Raw genomic sequence first — 22,460 nt, 5'->3', positions numbered from 1 at the left:
TGACGAGTTTTTCAATAATCACAGTTTAACTCAGTGAGTTTTGTTCAGTTTGTGTTGTGATGCTTCGTGTTGTGTGAACTCTGGAGGTTTAAGTAAGACGATCTTTGGACGTGGAACCAGATTAAACGTTCACCCTCGTGAGTACGGATATTAATTATATATATTATATTTAATATAAACTATATATATATAATAAAAGTCTGAAATGTTTCTCTGAACCACGTTAAAGTCAGATTAAAGTTCCTTAACTGCACTTTCTAAAGATGAGGCAGAGCGATAAACAACGGTGTCGTCTGCATAACGATGAATTCTGTATTTGTGACGTTACGACGCACGTTATTAATAAAGACAGCAAATAAAATGGGTCCCAACACGGATCCTTGTGGGACGCCATTTAGCGTCTTAATGGAGTCGGATGATAAAAACCGTCAGCTGGGAAACTTTGAGAAGTGATTTTTAACCATTTACGTCTTTTTGAGTCCGTCTCTAAGTTCAGAAGCTTCTGTAACAGAACAACGGTCGACTGCGTCCAAAGATTCGGAAAAGTCTGAAAATAAAACGGCACAAACGTGAAAAACCTGTTTTTCTGAGTGAGTTTGGTTCAGTTTGTGTTGTGATGCTTCGTGTTGTGTGAACTCTGGAGGTCGAAAGATCGTCTTTGGACGTGGAACCAGATTAAACGTTGAACCCAGTGAGTTTAAATATAAATATATATCTTAATTATTATTCATATAAAGCGTCTTAACCGTGTTTTACTGGATTAGAAAAGATTAAAAACCAAAAAAACTCCAAACTTTTACAAATAAAAAACCCAAATTAACATAAAAGCTTAAAGAAAGATGAAAGTTTTAATGAACATTAATGATTTAAACCATAAAACAGTCGTTGTTCAGTCAGTGTCTTTGTTTTTAATGCAGATTAATGTTGAATTAAAGTTAAAAACATGTTTTTTTTTGTTTTATTTCAGTACTTTTTAAACTTTTTCAGCACATTTGAACAAAACCGTGATAAAAACTGATAAAAATGATCAAACTGTTTCATCTCGTTTGAACTTTTGACTCAAAATCAGAACAAAATAAAACTTAATTCAGCGTAAAAACTTAAAAATCTGCTTCATCATAAACAACAAAGATTAAAATAATTCAACTCATCAGTAAATAAATAAATAAATAAATAAAACAGTTGTTACAGTTTTTCTACTGAACAGAAACAAGATTCACATTTGAATTTTCTTTAATAATTAATATTTGTTTTGAATAAAAACATAAAAATTAACATAAAAGCTTAAAGAAAGATGAAAGTTTTAATGAACATTAATGATTTAAACCATAAAACAGTCGTTGTTCAGTCAGTATCTTTGTTTTTAATGCAGATTAATGTTGAATTAAAGTTAAAAACAGGTTTTTTTTAATGGTTCTGGTTCAGTTTGTGTGCTGATGCTTCGTGTTGTGTGAACGTTGGAAACCAAAAGATGATCTTTGGACGTGGAACCAGATTAAACGTTGAACCCAGTGAGTTTAAATATAAATATATATATTAATTATTATTTATATAAAGCGTCTTAACCGTGTTTTACTGGATTAGAAAAGATTAAAAACCAAAAAAACTCCAAACTTTTACAAATAAAAACCCAAATTAACATAAAAGCTTAAAGAAAGATGAAAGTTTTAATGAACATTAATGATTTAAACCATAAAACAGTCGTTGTTCAGTCAGTATCTTTGTTTTTAATGCAGATTAATGTTGAATTAAAGTTAAAAACATGTTTTTCTGAATGGTTCTGGTTCAGTTTGTGTAACGATGTTTCACGTTGTGCGACTACGAGTCAATATAAGACGATCTTTGGACGTGGAACCAGATTAAACGTTCACCCTCGTGAGTTCTGATCCAGATTAAGACCAAACTTTACAGTTTAAACGTTATTTAAAGACTTAAATGTGTTCTTTTATAAAAATATATTTAAATCACAATCAATGCATCAGCTGAGCACGATGACACACGTGTTTAATAATCATCGACTGCACAAACAGAAGTTTATAATTCAGATTATTCTTATTTATTATTATTTTATCTTATTTTTCTTAATAAAGTTCAGTTCAGCGTCTTTAAAACAAACTTTTACATTAAACTTTTTGTGATTAATATAAAAACTAAACGACTAAACAAGTAAAACTGAGCGATAAATCATCTTAATCATGATAAATATTCATTATTTTATAAAGTAAAGGTCCAGAACGTCGTCACTAACTCTGACTAACGTCTTTAATTAAAATAACCTGCTTTTGTTTTGAGGTTTGCTTCAGTTTGTGTCGTGATGCTTCGTGTTGTGTGAACTCTGGATATAAAATCACCTTTGGACGTGGAACCAGATTAAACGTTGAACCCAGTGAGTTTAAATATAAATATATATATTAATTATTATTCATATAAAGCGTCTTAACCGTGTTTTACTGGATTAGAAAAGATTAAAAACCAAAAAAACTCCAAACTTTTACAAATAAAAACCCAAATTAACATAAAAGCTTAAAGAAAGATGAAAGTTTTAATGAACATTAATGATTTAAACCATAAAACTCAAAATCCATGAGGAAATGTGGTTCTTGTTCAGATCTCATGCGCTGTGTGACTCTTTCTGGAAACTACAAAGTTATTTTTGGAGAAGGAACCAAACTAACCGTAGAGAACAGTGAGTAATAAGATTATTAAGATTATTAAGATTATTAAGATTATTAAGAGTATTAAGATTATTAAGATTATTAAGATTATAAATTTCCCTTTAGTTCAACGATCTTTCAGAAATTTAGGACTGACTGAAAATACGTTGGTGCCCAACTGATCACAAAACTTTAACACATCAAAGAGTTAATTTCAAATGCTTCTTATTGCTTAAAAGAGGAAACAAAGACATTTATTGGAGATCACTTTCCCATTTTCTCTCCCGGCTGAATAAAGATTTAACGTCACGCGTCTGTGACATACGACTGTTTGCAGACGATGTGCTTCCATCTGTCTCTGATTCTCCACACGTCAGTTTCTCTAAACTTCAGTTTCATGCAAACAAAATAAAAGTGGGATTTAAATCAGTGATTCTGCATCAAACACTGGAACTGTTCTTTGTTTAGGTGGAAAAAAAAGACTTTTACATGTTTAAATAGTCCAGTTTCTCAAAGTTCGGCAGTAAATCAAACGTACTAAACTACATTTAACGTTAAGAATCCTGCTCATGTAACATTTATAACTCATATCCTGTTGACATTATTCCACACAGACGACCAAACATTCAGTCTTTACTTCTTCAAACGTAAAAATAAAGTAAAAACAGTTCATTTCTGAGTCGATTGCAGCTCTGAATTGTAATTTCGCAGCTTAATTAACAACAAGTTCACGTGTGTTTTGGAATAAGAGAGTTTGTCCGGTGAACTCGGACGCTGCAGAGTTCACGTCACCGTGCGTCGCGTTGTGTGAATACTGGAGCCTACAGGCTGATCTTCGGCTCGGGGGTCACGCTGAACGTCGGCGACAGTGAGTCCAGTTTGATTTGTTTCATCGTCAAAAATCACTTTAAAGTCCTGAGGATTCAATTCTTCACCTTTTGGATTCAAAGTTCAGATTCAGAGTACGTGCCGTTGTGAGATCACTGTCAGGGAAAGAGCTGGAATCTCAAATGTTGGTGATTTTAACCCTTAAACTCCAAACACACGATAGATTTAACGTCACGTGTCTGTGATATTCGACTGTTTGCAGACGATGTGCTTCCATCTGTCTCTGATTCTTCACACGTCAGTTTCTCTAAACTTCAGTTTCATGCAGACAAAATAAAAGTGGGATTTAAATCAGTGATTCTGCATCAAACACTGGAACTGTTCTCTGTTTAGGTGGAAAAAAAGACATTTACATGTTTAAATAGTCCAGTTTCTCAAAGTTCGGCAGTAAATTAAATGAACTAAATTACAAAAACGCTTGAATGTTGTGAATGTTGGTGATTTTAACCCTTTTTACTCCAAACACGACAAATTGTTGACGTGCAAAACCGATATCTGAGATTTCTGCGTCCTGTAAAATGTAAAAAAGTCTTTTAGTCGTTAGTGATCGTGCTCTTAACTGCGAGCTGCTGCAGACGTGTTAATGAACATTAACCCAAACACACAACATTTAATCACCTTAGTGCATAAAACAGGGCTCCACATGCAGACGTGCTGATGCTGTTTGCTTTGTTATTAATGCAGATTCATGTTTAATCACTTTTAATCCAAAAGAGGCAGAAGTTTGATGTTAAAGACGTGTTTTTGTGAATGAGTTTGGTTCAGTTTGTGTTGTGATGCTTCGTGTTGTGTGAACTCTGGAGGTGGAAAGATCGTCTTTGGACGTGGAACCAGAGTAAACGTTGAACCCAGTGAGTTTAAATATAAATATATATCTTAATTATTATTCATATAAAGTGTCTTAACTGTGTTTTACTGGATTAGAAAAGATTAAAAACCAAAAAAACTCCAAACTTTTACAAATAAAAACCAAAATTAACATAAAAGCTTAAAGAAAGATGAAAGTTTTAATGAACATTAATGATTTAAACCATAAAACCCAAAATCCATGAGGAAATGTGGTTCTTGTTCAGATCTCGTGCGCTGTGTGACTCTTTCTGGAAACAGCAAAGTTATTTTTGGAGAAGGAACCAAACTAACCGTAGAGAACAGTGAGTAATAAGATTATTAAGATTATTAAGATTATTAAGATTATAATGTTTAACCCTCCTGTTGCCCTCAAATGTCACTAACACCGTTTATTCTCGGGGTCAATTTCACCGTTAAACATCTGGAAAATGATCAAAATCAATGTGTGACTCACGTTAAGTCGGGTACTTTATGTTTTTATTTAACAGAATGAAAAATATCACTGATGTTAAACTGCATGGAGGGATTTCTGTGTGTGTGTTTTAAAGTAAGTCTGTTATTTTAATGCTATTTTGTGTTATTTGTAACATCTGGAATGAAAGTAACGTCCGTTATCAACGACAGCAGCGTGAATTTGACCTCATATAATATTTGAATTGTTAAATAAACAATAATAATAATGATTAAATCATCCAGATGATCAAACTGACCCAAAGGAACACCGATGCCACAAGTACATGTACGATAAGAACAATAAAAATATATATAATCATGACAATTTTAGGTTTTTTATGAGTCGTCCCCATAAAATGAGGAAAAGTCATAAATATAAAGCAAAAAAACACAAAAAGACGTCGTTATTTAGAGATTTTAAACGTTAAACGGGGTCAAATTGGTTAAGATCATTTTCTATTTTCTGCCCAATCGGCTGTTTTTAACTGATGATTTTCTGCCTCTAAATTTAAATAAAAGTCAGATTAAACGACGTAATTTAAAGATTTTAGAGCACGAAGCTGTTGAGAGTTATTTCTACAATGATTTATATTTTAATGCTGTTTAAAACAAAGTTAAACTGGAGTTTCATCGTTTAAAACAAAATTAAAAACTCACTAAAACTGGATGTTTCCCTCCCACCGTTCAGTAAATACGCTGAAACTCAAACAGTTTAATTTCAGGAGCTGTTCAAATCTAATATTTGTGTAAAGTTGTTTTAATAAACAGAGTAATTTACTGGCTGAATACAGATTTAACGTCACGCGTCTTAAATATTCGACTGTTTGCAGACGATGTGCTTCCATCTGTCTCTGATTCTTCACACGTCAGTTATTAAATAAGAAATAAGAAAATATGACATAAGTTAATCTGTTAGCACCTAAAATGGAAACTCATACACAAACAAAGCAGCAGTTTATTAAAAAAAGACATTTTTCCAATTTCAGTCGATAAATTTCTGAAACATGTTTCTGCGTTTAACGTAAATCTGTCATTATTAAAACTATAACAACAGTTTAACGTAAACGTAAATCTGTCGTTATTAAAACTTTAACGACCTTTGATCTGAACGGAGACACAGTGGCTGTAGTTGTTGCTCAGGTCGGACGAAGTGTGCGACTGCGTCTGGAAACTGGAAAATCACTTTTGGAGAAGGAACCAAATTAACCGTAAACAGCAGTGAGTAAAAAACACAAAGAGTCCAAAACGATCTGAACTCGATCATTCGAACATTAAAGACTTAATTTATTCTTTATGTAAATGTTCTTCTTCATCGACGCGTCAAAAACGTTAAACTTTAACACATGAAACAGTTCATTTCAAATGTTTCTCATTGTTCAAAAGAGGAAACAGACGTTTACTCGCTGAATAAAGATTTAACGTCACGCGTCTGTGATATTCGACTGTTTGCAGACGATGTGCTTCCATCTGTCTCTGATTCTTCACACGTCAGTTATTAAATAAGAAATAAGAAAAAACAAAACTGTGGGCGACTGTGGCTCAGTGGAAGAGTGGGTCGTCCTCCATTCGAGAGATCGGCGGTTCGATCCCCGTCCACATGTCGACGTGTCCTTGGGCAAGACACTGAACCCCTAATTGCTCCTCGTGCTGTTCATGAGTGAATGTAGTTTAATGTAGTTTAGTAAACACAGTGGAAAAAAAAGACTTTTACGTGTTTAAATAGTCCAGTTTCTCAAAGTTCGGCAGTAAATCAAACGAACTAAATCACAAAAAACTTAAAACACTTAACAGTAAAAAGTAAAAGGTCAAAAGCTTGAATCTCAAATGTTTGTGATTTTCCATTTTAACCTCCTTAAACTTAAATGTGATTTTAAATCCCTTAATCTCCAAACACACTAGATTTAACGTCACGTGTCTGTGATATTCGACTGTTTGCAGACGATGTGCTTCCATCTGTCTCTGATTCTTCACACGTCAGTTACTAAATAAGAAATAAGAAAGTTTAATATAAGTTAATCTGTTAGCACCTAAAATGGAAGCTCATACACAAACAAAACTGTAGTTTATTAAAAAATGACCTTTTCCCAATTTCAGTCGATAAATTTCTCAAACATGTTTCTGCGTTTAACGTTAATCTGTCGTTATTAAAAACTTTAACCACTAATCTAATATTTGAGACGTTAAAGAATACATTTTTGTGTTTATATAAGAAATAAGAAAATATAAACCCAAGAATAAGTTACAGTAAAGTTAATCTGTGAGCACCTGAAGTGGAAACTCATAAACTAACGAAACCTGAGAAACCATGAAAAAAAGACCTTTTTCTCAATTTCAGTCGATAAATCTCTGAAACATGTTTCTGCGTTTAACGTTAACGTTAATCTGTCGTTATTAAAACTATAACGACCTTTGATCTGAACGGAGACACAGTGGATGTAGTTGTTGCTCAGGTCGGACGAAGTGTGCGACTGCGTCTGGAAACAGGAAAATCACTTTTGGAGAAGGAACCAAATTAACCGTAAACAGCAGTGAGTAAAAAACACACAGAGTCCAAAACGATCTGAACTCGATCATTCGAACATTAAAGACTTAATTTATTCTTAATGTAAATGTTTTTCTTCATCCGACGCGTCAAAAACGTCAAAAACGTTAAACTTTAACACATGAAGGAGTTCATTTCAAATGTTTCCCATTGTTCAAAAGAGGAAACAGAAACATTTACTGGCTGAATATAGATTTAACGTCACGCGTCTGTGATATTCGACTGTTTGCAGACGATGTGCTTCCATCTGTCTCTGATTCTTCACCTAAAATGGAAGCTCATAAATGCACAAAACTGTGGCTCAGTGGAAGAGTGGGTCGTCTGCCATTCGAGAGATCGTCGGTTCGATAACCGGTCCACATGTCGACGTGTCCTTGGGCAAGACACTGAACCCCTAATTGCTCCTCGTGCTGTTCATGAGTGAATGTAAGTGAATGTAGTTTAGTAAACATAGTGGAAAAAAAGACTTTTACGTGTTTAAATAGTCCAGTTTCTCAAAGTTCGGCAGTAAATTAAACAAACTAAATTATAAAAAACTTAAAACACTTAACAGTAAAAAGTAAAAGGTCAAACGCTTGAATCTCAAATGTTTGTGATTTTCCATTTTAACCTCCTTAAACTTAAATGTGATTTAAAATCCCTTAAACTCCAAACACACGATAGATTTAACGTCACGCGTCTGTGATATTCGACTGTTTGCAGACGATGTGCTTCCATCTGTCTCTGATTCTTCACACGTTAGTTATTATATAAGAAATAAGAAAATATGACATAATTTAATCTGTTAGCACCTAAAATGGAAGCTCATAAACAAACAAAGCAGCAGTTTAGTAAAAAAAGACCTTTTTCCAATTTCAGTGAATAAATTTCTCAAACATGTTTCTGCGTTTAACGTTAATCTGTCGTTATTAAAAACTATAACCACTAATCTAATATTTGAGACGTTAAAGAACACATTTTTGTGTTTATATAAGAAATAAGAAAATATAAACCCAAGAATAAGTTACAGTAAAGTGAATCTGTGAGCGCCTGAAGTGGAAACTCATAAACAAACGAAACCTGAGAAACCATGAAAAAAAAGACCTTTTTCTCAATTTCAGTCGATAAATTTCTGAAACATGTTTCTGCGTTTAACGTTAACGTTAATCTGTCGTTATTAAAACTTTAACGACCTTTGATCTGAACGGAGACACAGTGGCTGTAGTTGTTGCTCAGGTCGGACGAAGTGTGCGACTGCGTCTGGAAACTGGAAAATCACTTTTGGAGAAGGAACCAAATTAACCGTAAACAGCAGTGAGTAAAAAACACGAAGGTTCAGAGAAACAAACGTAATTATTGTGTTTTAATGTCGTCGCTGCCTGAAAAAAATGATAATTTGGTAAATTTTTACTTAATAAACTCAGTTTTCATCGAACTGATGAAGTAAAAACAACAAACGTTTGAACCTTTTTACCGATGTTTGGATTTAAAACATTTTATTGGTTTGGTATCAGTTAGCTGCATCAGTTATATTTATATATATATGTATATATTATATTTTATATATTATATATATCAGTTATAAGCTCGTGTGGTCGTCGTTGGATCAGGAAACTTAAAAACGTTGTTCGGAGAAGGAATTAAACTGGAAGTTCTCATTTAATTCTTTAAAAGTTCTCATTTAATTCTCATTTAATTCTTATTTAATTCTTTAAAAACTTCTCATTTAATTCTCATTTAATTCTTAAAAACTTCTCATTTAATTCTCATTTAATTCTTAAAAACTTCTCATTTAATTCTCATTTAATTCTTAAAAACTTCTCATTTAATTCTCATTTAATTCTTAAAAACTTCTCATTTAATTCTCATTTAATTCTTAAAAACTTCTCATTTCATTCTCATTTAATTCTTTAAAAACTTCTCATTTAATTCTCATTTAATTCTTTAGAAAATTTTCATTCAATTCTCATTTAATTCTTTAAAAGTTCTCATTTAATTCTCATTTAATTCTCATTTAATTCTTTAAAAACTTCTCATTTAATTCTCATTTAATTCTCATTTAATTCTTAAAAACTTTATCATCTTTAGAGAACATCATGTTCATCGTGCTTTGTAATATTGTTTTCCAAAGGCATTTTTTAAGATCAGTCTTTTTATGAACTAATATAAAACAGTTGAGTCTAAAACAGAAAAATACTCAAGCAGTTTGCAGATGATGTGATGATGTTTAGTTTTCGTTCTGAGAGGAAACGTGGTGTGAGTGATTCTGGAGCCGCGGGCTGGAAAACAGTTTTTGGGATCGGAGTCAGACTGACTGTCGAGTCCTGTGAGTATTATAATAATATAATGTTTAATTATTATTTCATATTATCTCTTTTTAGTCACATGTTTGTAAAGTATATGATGAGGAAAGAAGGTTCCAACTGCTCCGATCTCAGCACGTGTTTAGTGAATCATTTTATTTCTTTAAGGGGAAATTTAAAGAAAAATCATATTTTTGACGTAAATCTGAGAAAAGTAATGACGGATGTAAAAGTTACTAACAACAGAAAACATCCAAACGTACAGAAAAACATTTTTTATGATGATGTAAAATCAAAAACACGGCGAAATATAAACTTCAGCAGCTCAACAAGAAACATACTTATCATTATTTTATTGGGCGTTATATTCTTATTAAATTTGAACACTTTTATTAAAGCAGCTTCATATGTTTGTTTAATTTGTGACAGTTTAAAATAAAGGATGTGTTTAATATTAGTGGGGAAAAAATAAAAAAGAGCTTTTACCTACGATGGAAAATTGGGTTCAAGTATGGAAAAATAACTGAATACAAACCCGGGGGAGGGGGGGAAATATATATAATATAATATATAATATAATAATAAAATTAATAATAATGTTTCAAGGAAAAATCGCAGAATTATGAGTTTATTTTTCGGAGTTTGCTGCAGAAGTTTACGCAGCGCGCAGAAGTGTTTCAACAGCGAGCGTGAAACAAAAATCTATTTTTACGACTTTTAATCTCGTACATCTGCGACTTTATTTGTAGATTTTTGCTCCTTTAATTCTTTAAGATTCATTTTAAGTGAATTATTCTCTTGATAATAACAAAATGGCGCCCGTAGTTTTCGTTCAGACGGGCTCAAGTGTGCGAACACGGGAGGAAGCAGGAGGCTGGTGTTTGGAGAAGGGACCAAACTAAGAGTTCAAAGCCGTGAGTATCTAATGCTATTAGCATTATTAGCATCAACGCTAACTAATATCATTAATCATTCATTAATTATATCTTTAGTATTTATATTCTAGAGTTATCGACACATCTGACGTTTCATTTTTAACTTTAATCAACAAAATAAAATCACATAAAGACAAACACTCTGCTGCAGACGTTTGAAATCCAACAAAACTCAAAATAATTTATATTAAAGATTGAAGAAGCAACAGACGTCGTGGTTAAACGTAGATTTATAAACAACAACACGCAGCGTGAAGTTTAACAGCAGATTAAATAAAATAAGAACAAACTAAAGAAGTGAAAACAGTGTTAAACTGCTTTTAATCTCATAAATCTGCTATTTTTCTCCCTGGTCCATAATAAAATAAATCGTTCTCGACCCAAATGCGCCGTCATAGACCCTCAAACCTGTGGTTTTAAAATAATATTAAAACATTATGATTATAACATCATAAAACATTTTAACACGTCTCTTTAAAGCACGTTTGCTGTTGTTAGAGAACTCTTTGAGACGTGCGTTCACTTTTTAAAACGTCCTAGAAAACAATATTATACAAAGAGAACAATCAAAAAACAACAACAGCATTAAACACAAAAGTAAATTTTAGTCTTATTTTGAAAGAACTTTATCCCAGCTCCAGTTCTCTTGAGTTCCCATGAACGAACGAACGAACGAACGAACGAACGAACGAACGAACGAACGAACGAACGAACGAACGAGTTCAGGTGCTCTGTGAGTTTCTGAGGTTGAGTTTCTCAGAGTGCGACGAACTCTGGACTCGATAAACTCGTCTTTGGATCCGGCGCTAAATTAACCGAGTGAGTTTGATTTAAACAGGTTTTTAACATCGTCACTCAAAAGTCCAATTATCATAAAGCTAATTAGATAAATTAGAAAAGGCAGGAACGACTGCTTAGTTTTCTCCTGATTGATTCTTTGGGTCGAACTCCTGCAGGAAATTAAGTTTCCAGCAGCTGAAAAACACAAGAGGGAAGAATAAAGGATAGGAAAACTGTTTATGCCGCGGTTTTATTATTAAAATAAAGCTGTAAATATCAACTTAATGAGACACTTTACTGCTAATTTACAGATCTGATACGTTTCACTGGAAAGAGCTTAAATAAAAATATGATTTTGTGTTAAATTCAGAAGGAAAAGGTAAAAGTTTCCATCATTTTAAAGAGCATTAAATAATATTTACGCTTGTTTATGTGCATTAGTAATTCTTACAGAACATCGTGCTTTGTAATATTGTTTTTCAAAGGCATTTTTTAAGATCAGTCTTTTTATAAACTAATATAAAACAGTTGTGTCTAAAACTGTAAAAGTTCCCAGTTTTATCCTGATGCAAAAAGACGCATCATGAGTAAAATCACATCATGATTAGAAATGAATAAAACATAAAGTAAAAATATCTGAGTTCGGACCAAAACGATTTCACCATCTGTCATTTTTGTACAAAGTTCAAAGTTATGTGAGTCCGTGTCATGATTTAATCTCTTTTAAGTGAAACATTGCATTTCAAATTTTCCCATTTTAAGTGAATTATTCTCTTGATAATAACAAAATGGCGCCCGTAGTTTTCGTTCAGACGGGCTCAACCGTGCGAACACGGGAGGAAACAGGAGGCTGGTGTTTGGAGAAGGGACCAAACTAAGAGTTCAAAGCCGTGAGTATCTAATGCTATTAGCATTATTAGCATTAACGCTAACTAATATCATTAATCATTAATAATTATATCTTTAATGATGATATTCTAGAGTTATCGACACATCTGACGTTTCATTTTTAACTTTAATCAACAAATGAAAATCAAATAAAAACAAACAGATAAAAATTTAACAACTGGCAAAACCTGAAATGGACATGATTGGGTGTTTTTTATGTCGTGAACACAAACTAGTTGCATCGGTGTTCCTTTGATCATTTGGACGATATAATCATTATTATTTTTATCTATTTAACAATAAAAGTATTTAGAAATACACGCTACCGTCCTTGATAATGGAAATGGCTTTAATTCCAAATATTATAAATAACACTAAATTGTGCTTATTAATAATAAACTTACTTTAAAACACACACGAACGTCCTTCAATACAGTTTTAGGTAAATTAGTGAGATATTTGGGTTATTTCCTGTTTATTTCCAAATACACGTATAAGAAGGTGTTTGCGGTGCCGTGTTTAATTTAAAACGATCAAATTGACCCAAAGGATCAACATCGTTAGTACAGTCTGAAGGGAACAGGAAGTTTAAGTCACTGAAGTTTTTATTGTGTGAACAGTTTTGGCAACAGGATCATTTTTGGTCCTGGAACGAAGCTGACGGTTGATCTGAGTGAGTGACTTTATTCATTTATGGAATAATGTTTGACCTGTTGTTGCTGTGACTCGACAGCGCCGACGTCTTTACTTTAAGAAACCCGAACGTTTATAAACCATAACTTCATAAAAACCTCAAGTGTCGACAGAAAAGGTCCATTTTTAAACCTTTGACCCGATAATTGTTCATTTTTAGCAAATTTGTTTGTGTTCACATTCAAAGTTCCATTTTTTTAGTCGTGTAGTGATTCACGTCCAATTTAAGCCAAAAATATACAATTTATATCAATATAAATAATATAATTATATATACCGTAATTTCCGGACTATAAAGCGCACCTGACTATGAGCCGCAGGCGTTTTGATGTTTGATGTGTAATTACCGTAGTATATAGGGGTTCCTGCTCCCACGGAGGGGATTGTCGGGACAGAGATGACTGTTTGGGAACGCAAAGCGTCCCATTTATTAACAATAACTCTTTCAATCATTCAATCAAACTTTCACATCTCTGACATGGCGAACAGCATTCGTGCAGAGTACAAATGCTACAACGGTGCAAAGTAATACAAAGTGCTCGCCTGTAACACGGCAGTAAAAGTGCAGTCCCACGGCCGTTTACGTTATCAAAATAACCAGCCAGGTACGTGCAGCAGCTCTATTTCCTTCTTTGACAGCCAGATCGATTGCCTTTAACTTAAAAGCAGCATCATTTGCACTTCTCTGTTTGTTTTCCATGTTGAGGGTGTTTGCATGAACACTTCCTTCGCGCACACTGTCGCTGACGCTCTCCTTCTCTTTGTTTTGCTCTCGTTACCTGGCGCCAGATGTCTGCCTCGGTCTCGCGCATCCTCGGTAGTGCGTGCCCCTGGTTACCGTAAGCCGTAGAAAAGCCGCACCGTTGAATAAGCCTCAGGGACCAGAACGAGGGAAAAAAGTAGCGGCTTATAGTCCGGAAGTTACGGTAATAATTAGAATTATGAATATATCATTCACCTATCCCATTTCAAAGAAGCTGCTACTTTAAAAGATCATCCCAAAAGCAGTTTCAGGCCAAAGCAGCTGGACTTGGTTCTTTGTCTAGATCAGGGGTCTTGAACCTGCGGCTCTTCGGCCCCTTTTCAGCGGCTCCTGCAGCTTTCTTTCAAAGGGAGCACCTGTTCTCTTGGAGTTCAAGGTTGCTGCCTGTCAAAGCTCTCAGCGTTCATGTTGTTGCACGTCTCATGGTGACTGTTTCCAACACTGTTGGATGAGACCTGATCCAGGACCAGAGGCTGGAGCTGCTGCCCCTGAGACCTGATCCAGGACCAGAGGCTGGAGCTGCTGCCCCTGAGACTTGATCCAGGATCAGAGGCCCGGGGGTTTCTGTCGTTGTGTTTTTTATTGTGTGAATGGATTTTCGATAAACGATAAACTCACCTTTGGTTCTGGTGCAGAACTCTCGGTTGGACCCGGTGAGTTTATAATTCATTTAAAATAAATTTACGCTGTAAATTAAACATGTTTAGTTCCAGAGCGATGAAATATCGACTCATTTATACACGAAGAACAAAACCAGCTTTTAAACTCCTCCGTAATAATCTCAGAAACACAGAACACACTTAATTTCTCACCTAATCTTCGCGTTTCTAAACTCGTAAATGTCGGAAAGGTCGCAGGTGTTTTTGTAAAGTGTGTTTTCTGTGTGTGAACGCTGGAGTGAAGCTGCTCTTCAGCACGGGATCAACTCTACGCGTAGAAACAAGTAAGAAATAAATGATTTAAGTTTAATTAAGTAGAAGAAAACAAACTTCAGCTCTTTGTTCCGATTAAAACACTAAATAATGTTTGTTATTGTTGAGATTTTAATGTAAACAACATGTGAAAATATGTAAACAAGTATTTAAAAGATGCATAACAACATGCACTTAATGTATTTAGTGTATGTGTGAATAACAGATATTAATCTTGTTTTATACAGAATAAGTAAAATATTCAGATTTAACATATAAAGCGCTGTCGTCAGCATAAAGAAAGATCTGCAGTGGTGTTTGAATGACGCCAACTGCATAATAAATACCAGTTTAGTTCAATATTGTCCCCAAAAACATTGTGTCAGGTTATATTTTATGATAATATAAAAGTGTTTGGTCCCCGTGGTCGCTCGTGTGCGTCCTGTCAGCAGGTTATCGTTGAGCGTTGCTGCAGAGTGTGAACAGAAACGACGTGAAAATGATTTTTGGTTCAGGAATTCAGCTGAAAATTCAACCGCGTGAGTAGAAAGTTTAATCCAACGCTGTTTAAAAGCCACTGCTCTCTTTAGTTGTCGTGTCTGGAGTTCCCGTATTCTGCGTTATGTTTTATAAGAAACGTGTTTTCCTTCAAAACTAAAAGTGCATTTCTATAATATTCACACGTCACAGCGAGACTTTTCTTATTCCTGTAGATGACATCTACACGTCTGCTCTGACCAAATACATCAAATGCAACTGAACCTACGAGTTAATTTAGCAAACTAACGCGTTTAACATGAAGACGGCACGGCAGCAGCTGGAAAAGTGACTTTACTAACATCTTCTGATGGAAACGCTTCTCAGTTAACTGGTGCACGAGCTGACGTTTAGAGATTTAACCTCCAACATGGCCGTCGGACATCACACCCCCTGAAGGCTCACCTGTCCGCCCTCGAGACCAAACGTTAAATCTATAAACTCTGTATTTATATCGTGTTATTGCGACGCTGTAAAACTACGATAGTGTTTGTTCTGGAGTCGACGGATGCGTGAACGTCGGACACAAGTTTACTTTTGGAAACGGGATCAAACGTAAAGTCCAGGCTCGCAAAGTGAATTCATGTGAAAATATGTAAACAAGTATTTAAAAGATGCATAACAACATGCACTTAATGTATTTAGTGTATGTGTGAATAACAGATATTAATCTTGTTTTATACAGAATAAGTAAAATATTCAGATTTAACGTATAAAGCGCTGTCGTCAGCATAAAGAAAGAGCTCCAGTGGTGTTTGAATGAGGCCAACTGCATAATAAATACCAGTTTAGTTCAATATTGTCCCCAAAAACACTGTGTCAGGTTATATTTTATGATAATATAAAAGTGTTTAGTCCCCGTGGTCGCTCGTGTGCGTCCTGTCAGCAGGTTATCGTTGAGCGTTGCTGCAGAGTGTGAACAGAAACGACGTGAAAATGATTTTTGGTTCAGGAATTCAGCTGAAAATTCAACCGCGTGAGTAGAAAGTTTAATCCAACGCTGTTTAAAAGCCACTGCTCTCTTTAGTTGTCGTGTCTCGTTGAATTATTTACTCCAGTTATAAAATATGGAGTTCCTGTTTTCTACGTTATGTTTTTATGCATCAACACTAATTTTCCTGTTTTACATATTTAAATTATTATAATTATCAGATTTATGACTCGTGTTTACGTTAATGCAGCTTTCATTTGATAAAAAATGCAAAATCAACATAAATAATTTCCCGTTAATGTGAAGACTTTATTAATCAAATGTTTAATCAAACACTGTTTAAAAGTCACTGTTCTCTTTAGTTGTGTTTGTGACAATAACAGATATTAATATTGTTTTATATAGAATAAGAAAAATATTCAGATTTAACGTATAAAGCGCTGTCGTCAGCATAAAGAAAGATCTGCAGTGGTTCTTGAATGAGGCCAACTTTTAAACTCGTGTTTGGATCTGGAATCAAAGTCTTTGTATTTTCATTTAAGTTTATTTTAATATAACATTTATGTTATATTCAAAAAATCTGGTCATTAATTCAGAATGATAATTATTATAATCATCATGTTTATTTTCATCTCACATTTTAAAACTTCAGCATTTGTATTTAATTTATAACTTTTTTAAACAGAAGCAGAAAACGAACATGAAGCCGTTCTGTAACAAACACAACATTTTAACGTCTTTACGTGAATTTAAATACAATAAAAACAGAAGTATTGTAAAAGAATAATCATAATAATTAAAATAAAAATAAAAAGTCATCATTAATAACGCATCATAATTATATGAACGACATTAATATAATTAATAAATAATATAACAAAGATATTTATAACACTTTACTTTACACACTTATTTTATCTTTCTGTTTTAAATTTCTCATATTTACTTGATAACCTATTTTTAATATTACCTCTATTTTTTATCTTAAATTATTGTTCTGTTATTGTTCTGTAAATGTTTTTGTTATTGTTATTTTTTAGGTTTGTCCTGTTAAATGTTTGGAAACTGTGAGAAAAGCATGAGCCGGAGTCAAATTCTCTGTATGTCCAACAAACTTAGCAATAAACCTGATTCTGATTAAAGTGAGTTTGTTGCTCAGAAGAAGCGTTTTTACATTTACATAGCGACCTTTCGTTAGCGACCTTTCGTTAGCGACCTTTCGTCAGCGACCTTTCGTTAGCGACCTTTTGTTAGCGACCTTTCGTCAGCGACCTTTCGTTAGCGACCTTTCGTCAGCGACCTTTCGATAGCGATGTTAATTCTCACGTGTTTGTGTCCTTTTGTGTTTTTCAGTTGCGGTTTACGAGCCGTCGTTCTACAAACTGTCCGACGGTGACACGTCCGTGTGTTTGGCCGCGGGCTTCAGCCGAACGGACGCACCCGAGAAGAAAGCCGCGGAAATCTTCAAACGGACGAACGCGGCGCCGGCGGTGCGGATATCTGAGGACTCGCTGTTCAGCCAGGTGGCGTTTTTATCACCAGGCAACGAAGAAACGTGTGAAAAAGGTACGTTTGAGCAGTTTAATGATTTATATTATAACAGAAAACATCTGCACTTCAAACGGGAACGGGAAAATAAATAAATAAAATAATTTAATGGTGTTTAATTTGATTATTTACATGATTATTAATTTAAAAATAGAAATAAAATCTGATTTAAATGAAAATATCGTCATAAATATCGTAAAAAACCCTGAAATTACAAATTTAAAACCTGAAAATAAGAACAATGTAACGGTTCGGAGCTGTTTCTGAAACTGTTGAAATAAAAACGAGACCGTTAAGTGTCAGAACTAATAGTCACTTTGTTGTGTTTTTCAGTGGAAACTGATTCTGGTCCGTGTGACGACGCTTTGACTCCAGGTTTGTTTCAAACTTGTTTTTACAAATTTGCATTTTTGGGTCGTTTAAATTTGTTAGAACGCAAATGTGACGCAACTAAAACCACTAAAGGAGACCGTTAAGTTTAGTCTCTAAAGGAGACCGTTAAGTTTAGTCATTAAAGGAGACGGTTAAGTTTAGTCACTAAAGGAGACGGTTAAGTTTAGTCACTAAAGGAGACGGTTAAGTTTAGACACTAAAGGAGACGGTTAAGTTTAGTCTCTAAAGGAGACGGTTAAGTTTAGTCTCTAAAGGAGACGGTTAAGTTTAGTCTCTAAAGGAGACGGTTAAGTTTAGTCACTAAAGGAGACGGTTAAGTTTAGTCTCTAAAGGTGACGGTTAAGTTTAGACGAGTAAAGGAGACGGTTAAGTTTAGTCACTAAAGGAGACGGTTAAGTTTAGTCTCTAAAGGAGACGGTTAAGTTTAGACACTAAAGGAGACGGTTAAGTTTAGTCACTAAAGGAGACGGTTAAGTTTAGACACTAAAGGAGACGGTTAAGTTTAGACACTAAAGGAGACGGTTAAGTTTAGTCACTAAAGGAGACGGTTAAGTTTAGTCACTAAAGGAGACGGTTAAGTTTAGTCTCTAAAGGAGACGGTTAAGTTTAGACACTAAAGGAGACGGTTAAGTTTAGTCTCTAAAGGAGACGGTTAAGTTTAGTCTCTAAAGGAGACGGTTAAGTTGAGTCTGTAAAGGAGACGGTTAAGTTTAGACACTAAAGGAGACCGTTAAGTGTCCGTGGATTCGCTCTTTACGCTGATGACGCTGTTGTCTGCAGATCCGACGGTGAACCTCGTGTCTCTGACGCTCCTCGGGCTCCGGCTGCTCTTCCTCAAGACCGTCGTCTTCAACGTCCTGATGACGCTGCGGCTGCTGACGAGTCGCTGTGAGCAAACCTTCGTTTCCTGTTTTAGTGTGAAACATCCACGTTTCCACTTCCTGTCCATACAAACTTTAAAGGGAAGGACGACCAGGCCGAGAGTTTTCACAATAAAATAACAATAAAAACACAAAATAATGTTCAAAAGAGTGCAGACATTATTCTCTGTATCCAGTTAAAAGGTTTTTATGCGTTTTTATGATAAATAAATAAACAAATAAATAAATAAATAAACAAATAAATAAATAGATAAATAAATAAATAAACAAATGAATAAATAAATAAATAGATACACAAATAAATAAATAGATCAATAAATAAATAAATAGACAAATAAATAAATAGATAAATAAATAAATAGATAAACAGATAAATAAATAGATAAATAAATAAATAGATAAATAAATAAATAGATAAACAGATAAATAAATAGATAAATAAATAAATAGATAAATAAATAAATAAATAAATAAATAAATAGATAAATAAACAAATAAATAAATAAATAAATAAATAAATAAATAGATAAATAAATAAATAAATAAATAAATAAATAAATGGATAAATAAATAAATAAATAGATAAATAAATAAATAAATAAATAAATAAATAAATAGATATTGCAACTTGCTCACGGGGGAATTGTCGTGTCTTTGTTAATCATAAATCAGTCTCAGTCAGTGCTCTTTACCTGCTTTACCTTACCATTCAAAGTGTCTTGAGAAAACTTTTGTTATGAATTGGCACTAAAAATAAAACTGCATTAATTTCAGATTTGTTCCAATTCAAACATAAATAGTTTGTTAAATGTCTAAATTTAACATAAATGCAGAAAAACACAAACTTACGAACTCTCCTCACGTATATTCTGCTTCATATTTGAGGATCTGAGTCTGTGCAGGTTCATTAATTATTGTTTTTCATGTTTTTTTTATAGAAACTTCCTCGAACTCAAACTCCACAAAGACGACGACGACGACGATTCTCTGATGTTTGGATGAAACTTCGTTCAGCTTCATTTCTTCTTTCATCTGTTTCTGTTTCATAACCGTGTAAATATCACATCATCTGCAAACCTGTTGATCTCAGAGCAAAGGGGAATAAACTGTAATAATTATAATAATAATAATAATAATAATAATAATAATGTGATAATAATAATAATAATAAACTGTAATAATAATAATACTAATAAACTGAACTCTTTCTGTTCTGCTGAGAGAAAATCACTCTGTGTGATTGTGTTTCCTGTGTGACGCTTTCAAAATAAAGACCAAACACCAACAACTGTGCTTTTTATCCATGATTCCTGTTTTAACTCGTGTGTTTTTGATGTCGGTGTTTTTGACGTCGGTGTTAAACCGTCGTTGTTGAGTTCTGTCTGAAACTGAAGGAGTTTCATTATTTTTCACCGAGAAGAAACATAAAGATGATTTATCATCAAGATAGAGCTGTAGTGGAGATCGTGTACTGAGTCTTTGGCTACTTGAAAACAAGCTGTCCCTTCGTTTAGGTAAGACCGAGTCAATACTCATCTCATCTTCAGCCTCTGATCCTGGATCAGGTCTCAGGGGCAGCAGCTCCAGCCTCTGATCCTGGATCAGGTCTCAGGGGCAGCAGCTCCAGCCTCTGATCCTGGATCAGGTCTCAGGGGCAGCAGCTCCAGCTTCTGATCCTGGATCAGGTCTCAGGGGCAGCAGCTCCGGCAGGGACCCCAAACTTCCCTTTCCCGGGCCACATTAACCAGCTCTAACTGGGGGATCCTGAGGCGTTCCCAGGCCAGTGTGGAGATCTAATCTCTCCCCCTGGTCCTGGGTCTTCCCCGAGGCCTCCTCCCAGCTGGACGTGCCTGGAACACCTCCCTAGGGAGGCGCCCAGGGTTCATCCTTACCAGATGATCCTGAACCACCTCAACTGGCTCCTTTCAACACAAAGGAGCAGCGGCTCTACTCCGAGTTCCTCACGGATGCTGAACTTCTCCCCTGGACCTGGTTCTTTGGGTCCTGACCTGGACCTGGTTCTTTGGGTCCTGACCTGGACCTGGTTCTGTGGGTCCTGACCTGGACCTGGTTCTTTGGGTCCTGACCTGGACCTGGTTCTTTGGGTCCTGACCCAGCTTTCAGGACCACAGGTGAGGGTAGGAACCAGGACTGAGGGTAGAGCGACTGCAGCTCCGCCCCCGCTGCTCCATCGTCCCCTCACTCGTGAACCAGATCCCGAGGTGCTTGAAGTCCTTCACTTGGGGTCAGGACTCGTTCCAGACCCGGAGGAACAATCCAGCGGTTTCCTGCTGAGAGCCACGGCCTCAGATTCAGAGGTGCTGATCCTCATCCCGGCCGTTTCACACTCGGCTGTGAACCGATCCAGTGAGTGCTGAAGGTCCCTGACCCACGACGCCATCAGGACCACGTCAGAGACCAGATCCTCAGCCCACCCACCTGCAGCCCCTCCCCACCACGACTACGCCTCCATATCCTGTCCATGAAAACCACAAACAGGATTAGAGCGAGTCAATACTATTTGGTTCAAATTCAAAGTTGAGAAAGTCTCCTGGGTTGAAAGTAGTAGTGGGTGAATCTGAGATTAAGCTCAAACACTGTAACTTAAAGTTATTACCAAGATAAATCAGAAAACAAGATTTCTGGCAAGAATTTCCCGTCTTATTGATACAAGAGCCTTAGAGACTGTTGGAATAAATGTGCATAAAGTAATCTCATATTAACTCAAATTGCCTTTACATATAATCTAACCTTACTTGGTGTGTGTGTGTAGCCAATTCGTGCTGAGTGGATGCAGGTCAAGGAAATCAGATAAGCCTGACTGTTAATGAGTCACCAAAAGGGGCTCAACTGATTAAGGACAGGATATGTCTTGAGTTGCAGCTATGTGACCCTCACCTTAAGAATGGTAATTCATTGTAAACATTGTAACCACCAAAAGCCAATAAAATCATGGGTCCGGCAGAGATTACCTCAGAGCGGTAGGAGACTGTAGCTGAACACATCTCTGTCCGTTCTCCTTGCAAGTAAAATAACTCTTGTCTTTCTCTCTTTTGTTAAGTTTTTGGTGTTTTAGGTTGCTTGAACCTGACAGAGACACTGACTGGGGCCCTAGTTCAAGGTCACTTTGACTTTGCCTGCACCTCATGGTTTTTACTAAACTTCCAAAAAAACTAAATTACAAACATCCCAAAACAAACTGGTAAGGCTGATTCTCAAGCTTCAACCTCTCACTCATCTCACTGCTGCTCAGTTTAGGAGCCTGAAGTGGCTGAAAGTAGAGAACAGGGTAAATGATATACAACTGTGTCTGGTCCATAGAATTATAAAAAAAGAGGTACCTAAATATCTATATAATTATATTTCTAGAATACTGAACACACACAGCTGCTCCACAAGAAGTGCTGCTGATTTAGTGGTGTTTAGATTTAAAAGTTGCTCTTTTTTATTTTCAGCGGCAGTTTTATGGAATGGGTTACCGACCGATCTGCAGACAGTGGTTGAGTGTCAGTCATAAGATGGTGGTATGTGT

At 35.2% G+C, this 22,460-nt stretch overlaps 1 protein-coding gene across 1 annotated transcript in view; it reads left to right on the top strand.

The window, feature by feature from the left end:
- LOC310957823 (M1-specific T cell receptor alpha chain-like) overlaps positions 1 to 20,209 on the top strand; it is a gene marked incomplete at its 5' end in the record, with an annotated part of 33,009 nt that extends 12,800 nt beyond the window's left edge. The window contains 5 exons of the mRNA XM_083928557.1: positions 3,435 to 3,522; positions 17,460 to 17,672; positions 17,988 to 18,029; positions 18,828 to 18,935; positions 19,867 to 20,209. Of these exons, the coding sequence (XP_083784683.1) occupies positions 3,435 to 3,522; positions 17,460 to 17,672; positions 17,988 to 18,029; positions 18,828 to 18,935; positions 19,867 to 19,868 (453 nt within the window). The 3' untranslated portion in view covers positions 19,869 to 20,209. The remainder of the gene's footprint in view (positions 1 to 3,434; positions 3,523 to 17,459; positions 17,673 to 17,987; positions 18,030 to 18,827; positions 18,936 to 19,866) is intronic.
- Between the last annotated feature and the right edge of the window lie 2,251 nt (positions 20,210 to 22,460).

Source organism: Echiichthys vipera (assembly GCF_963691815.1).
Source record: "Echiichthys vipera genome assembly, chromosome: 15".
Lineage (NCBI taxonomy): Eukaryota > Metazoa > Chordata > Actinopteri > Perciformes > Trachinidae > Echiichthys > Echiichthys vipera.
This window is presented reverse-complemented; position numbering and strand designations above follow the sequence as displayed.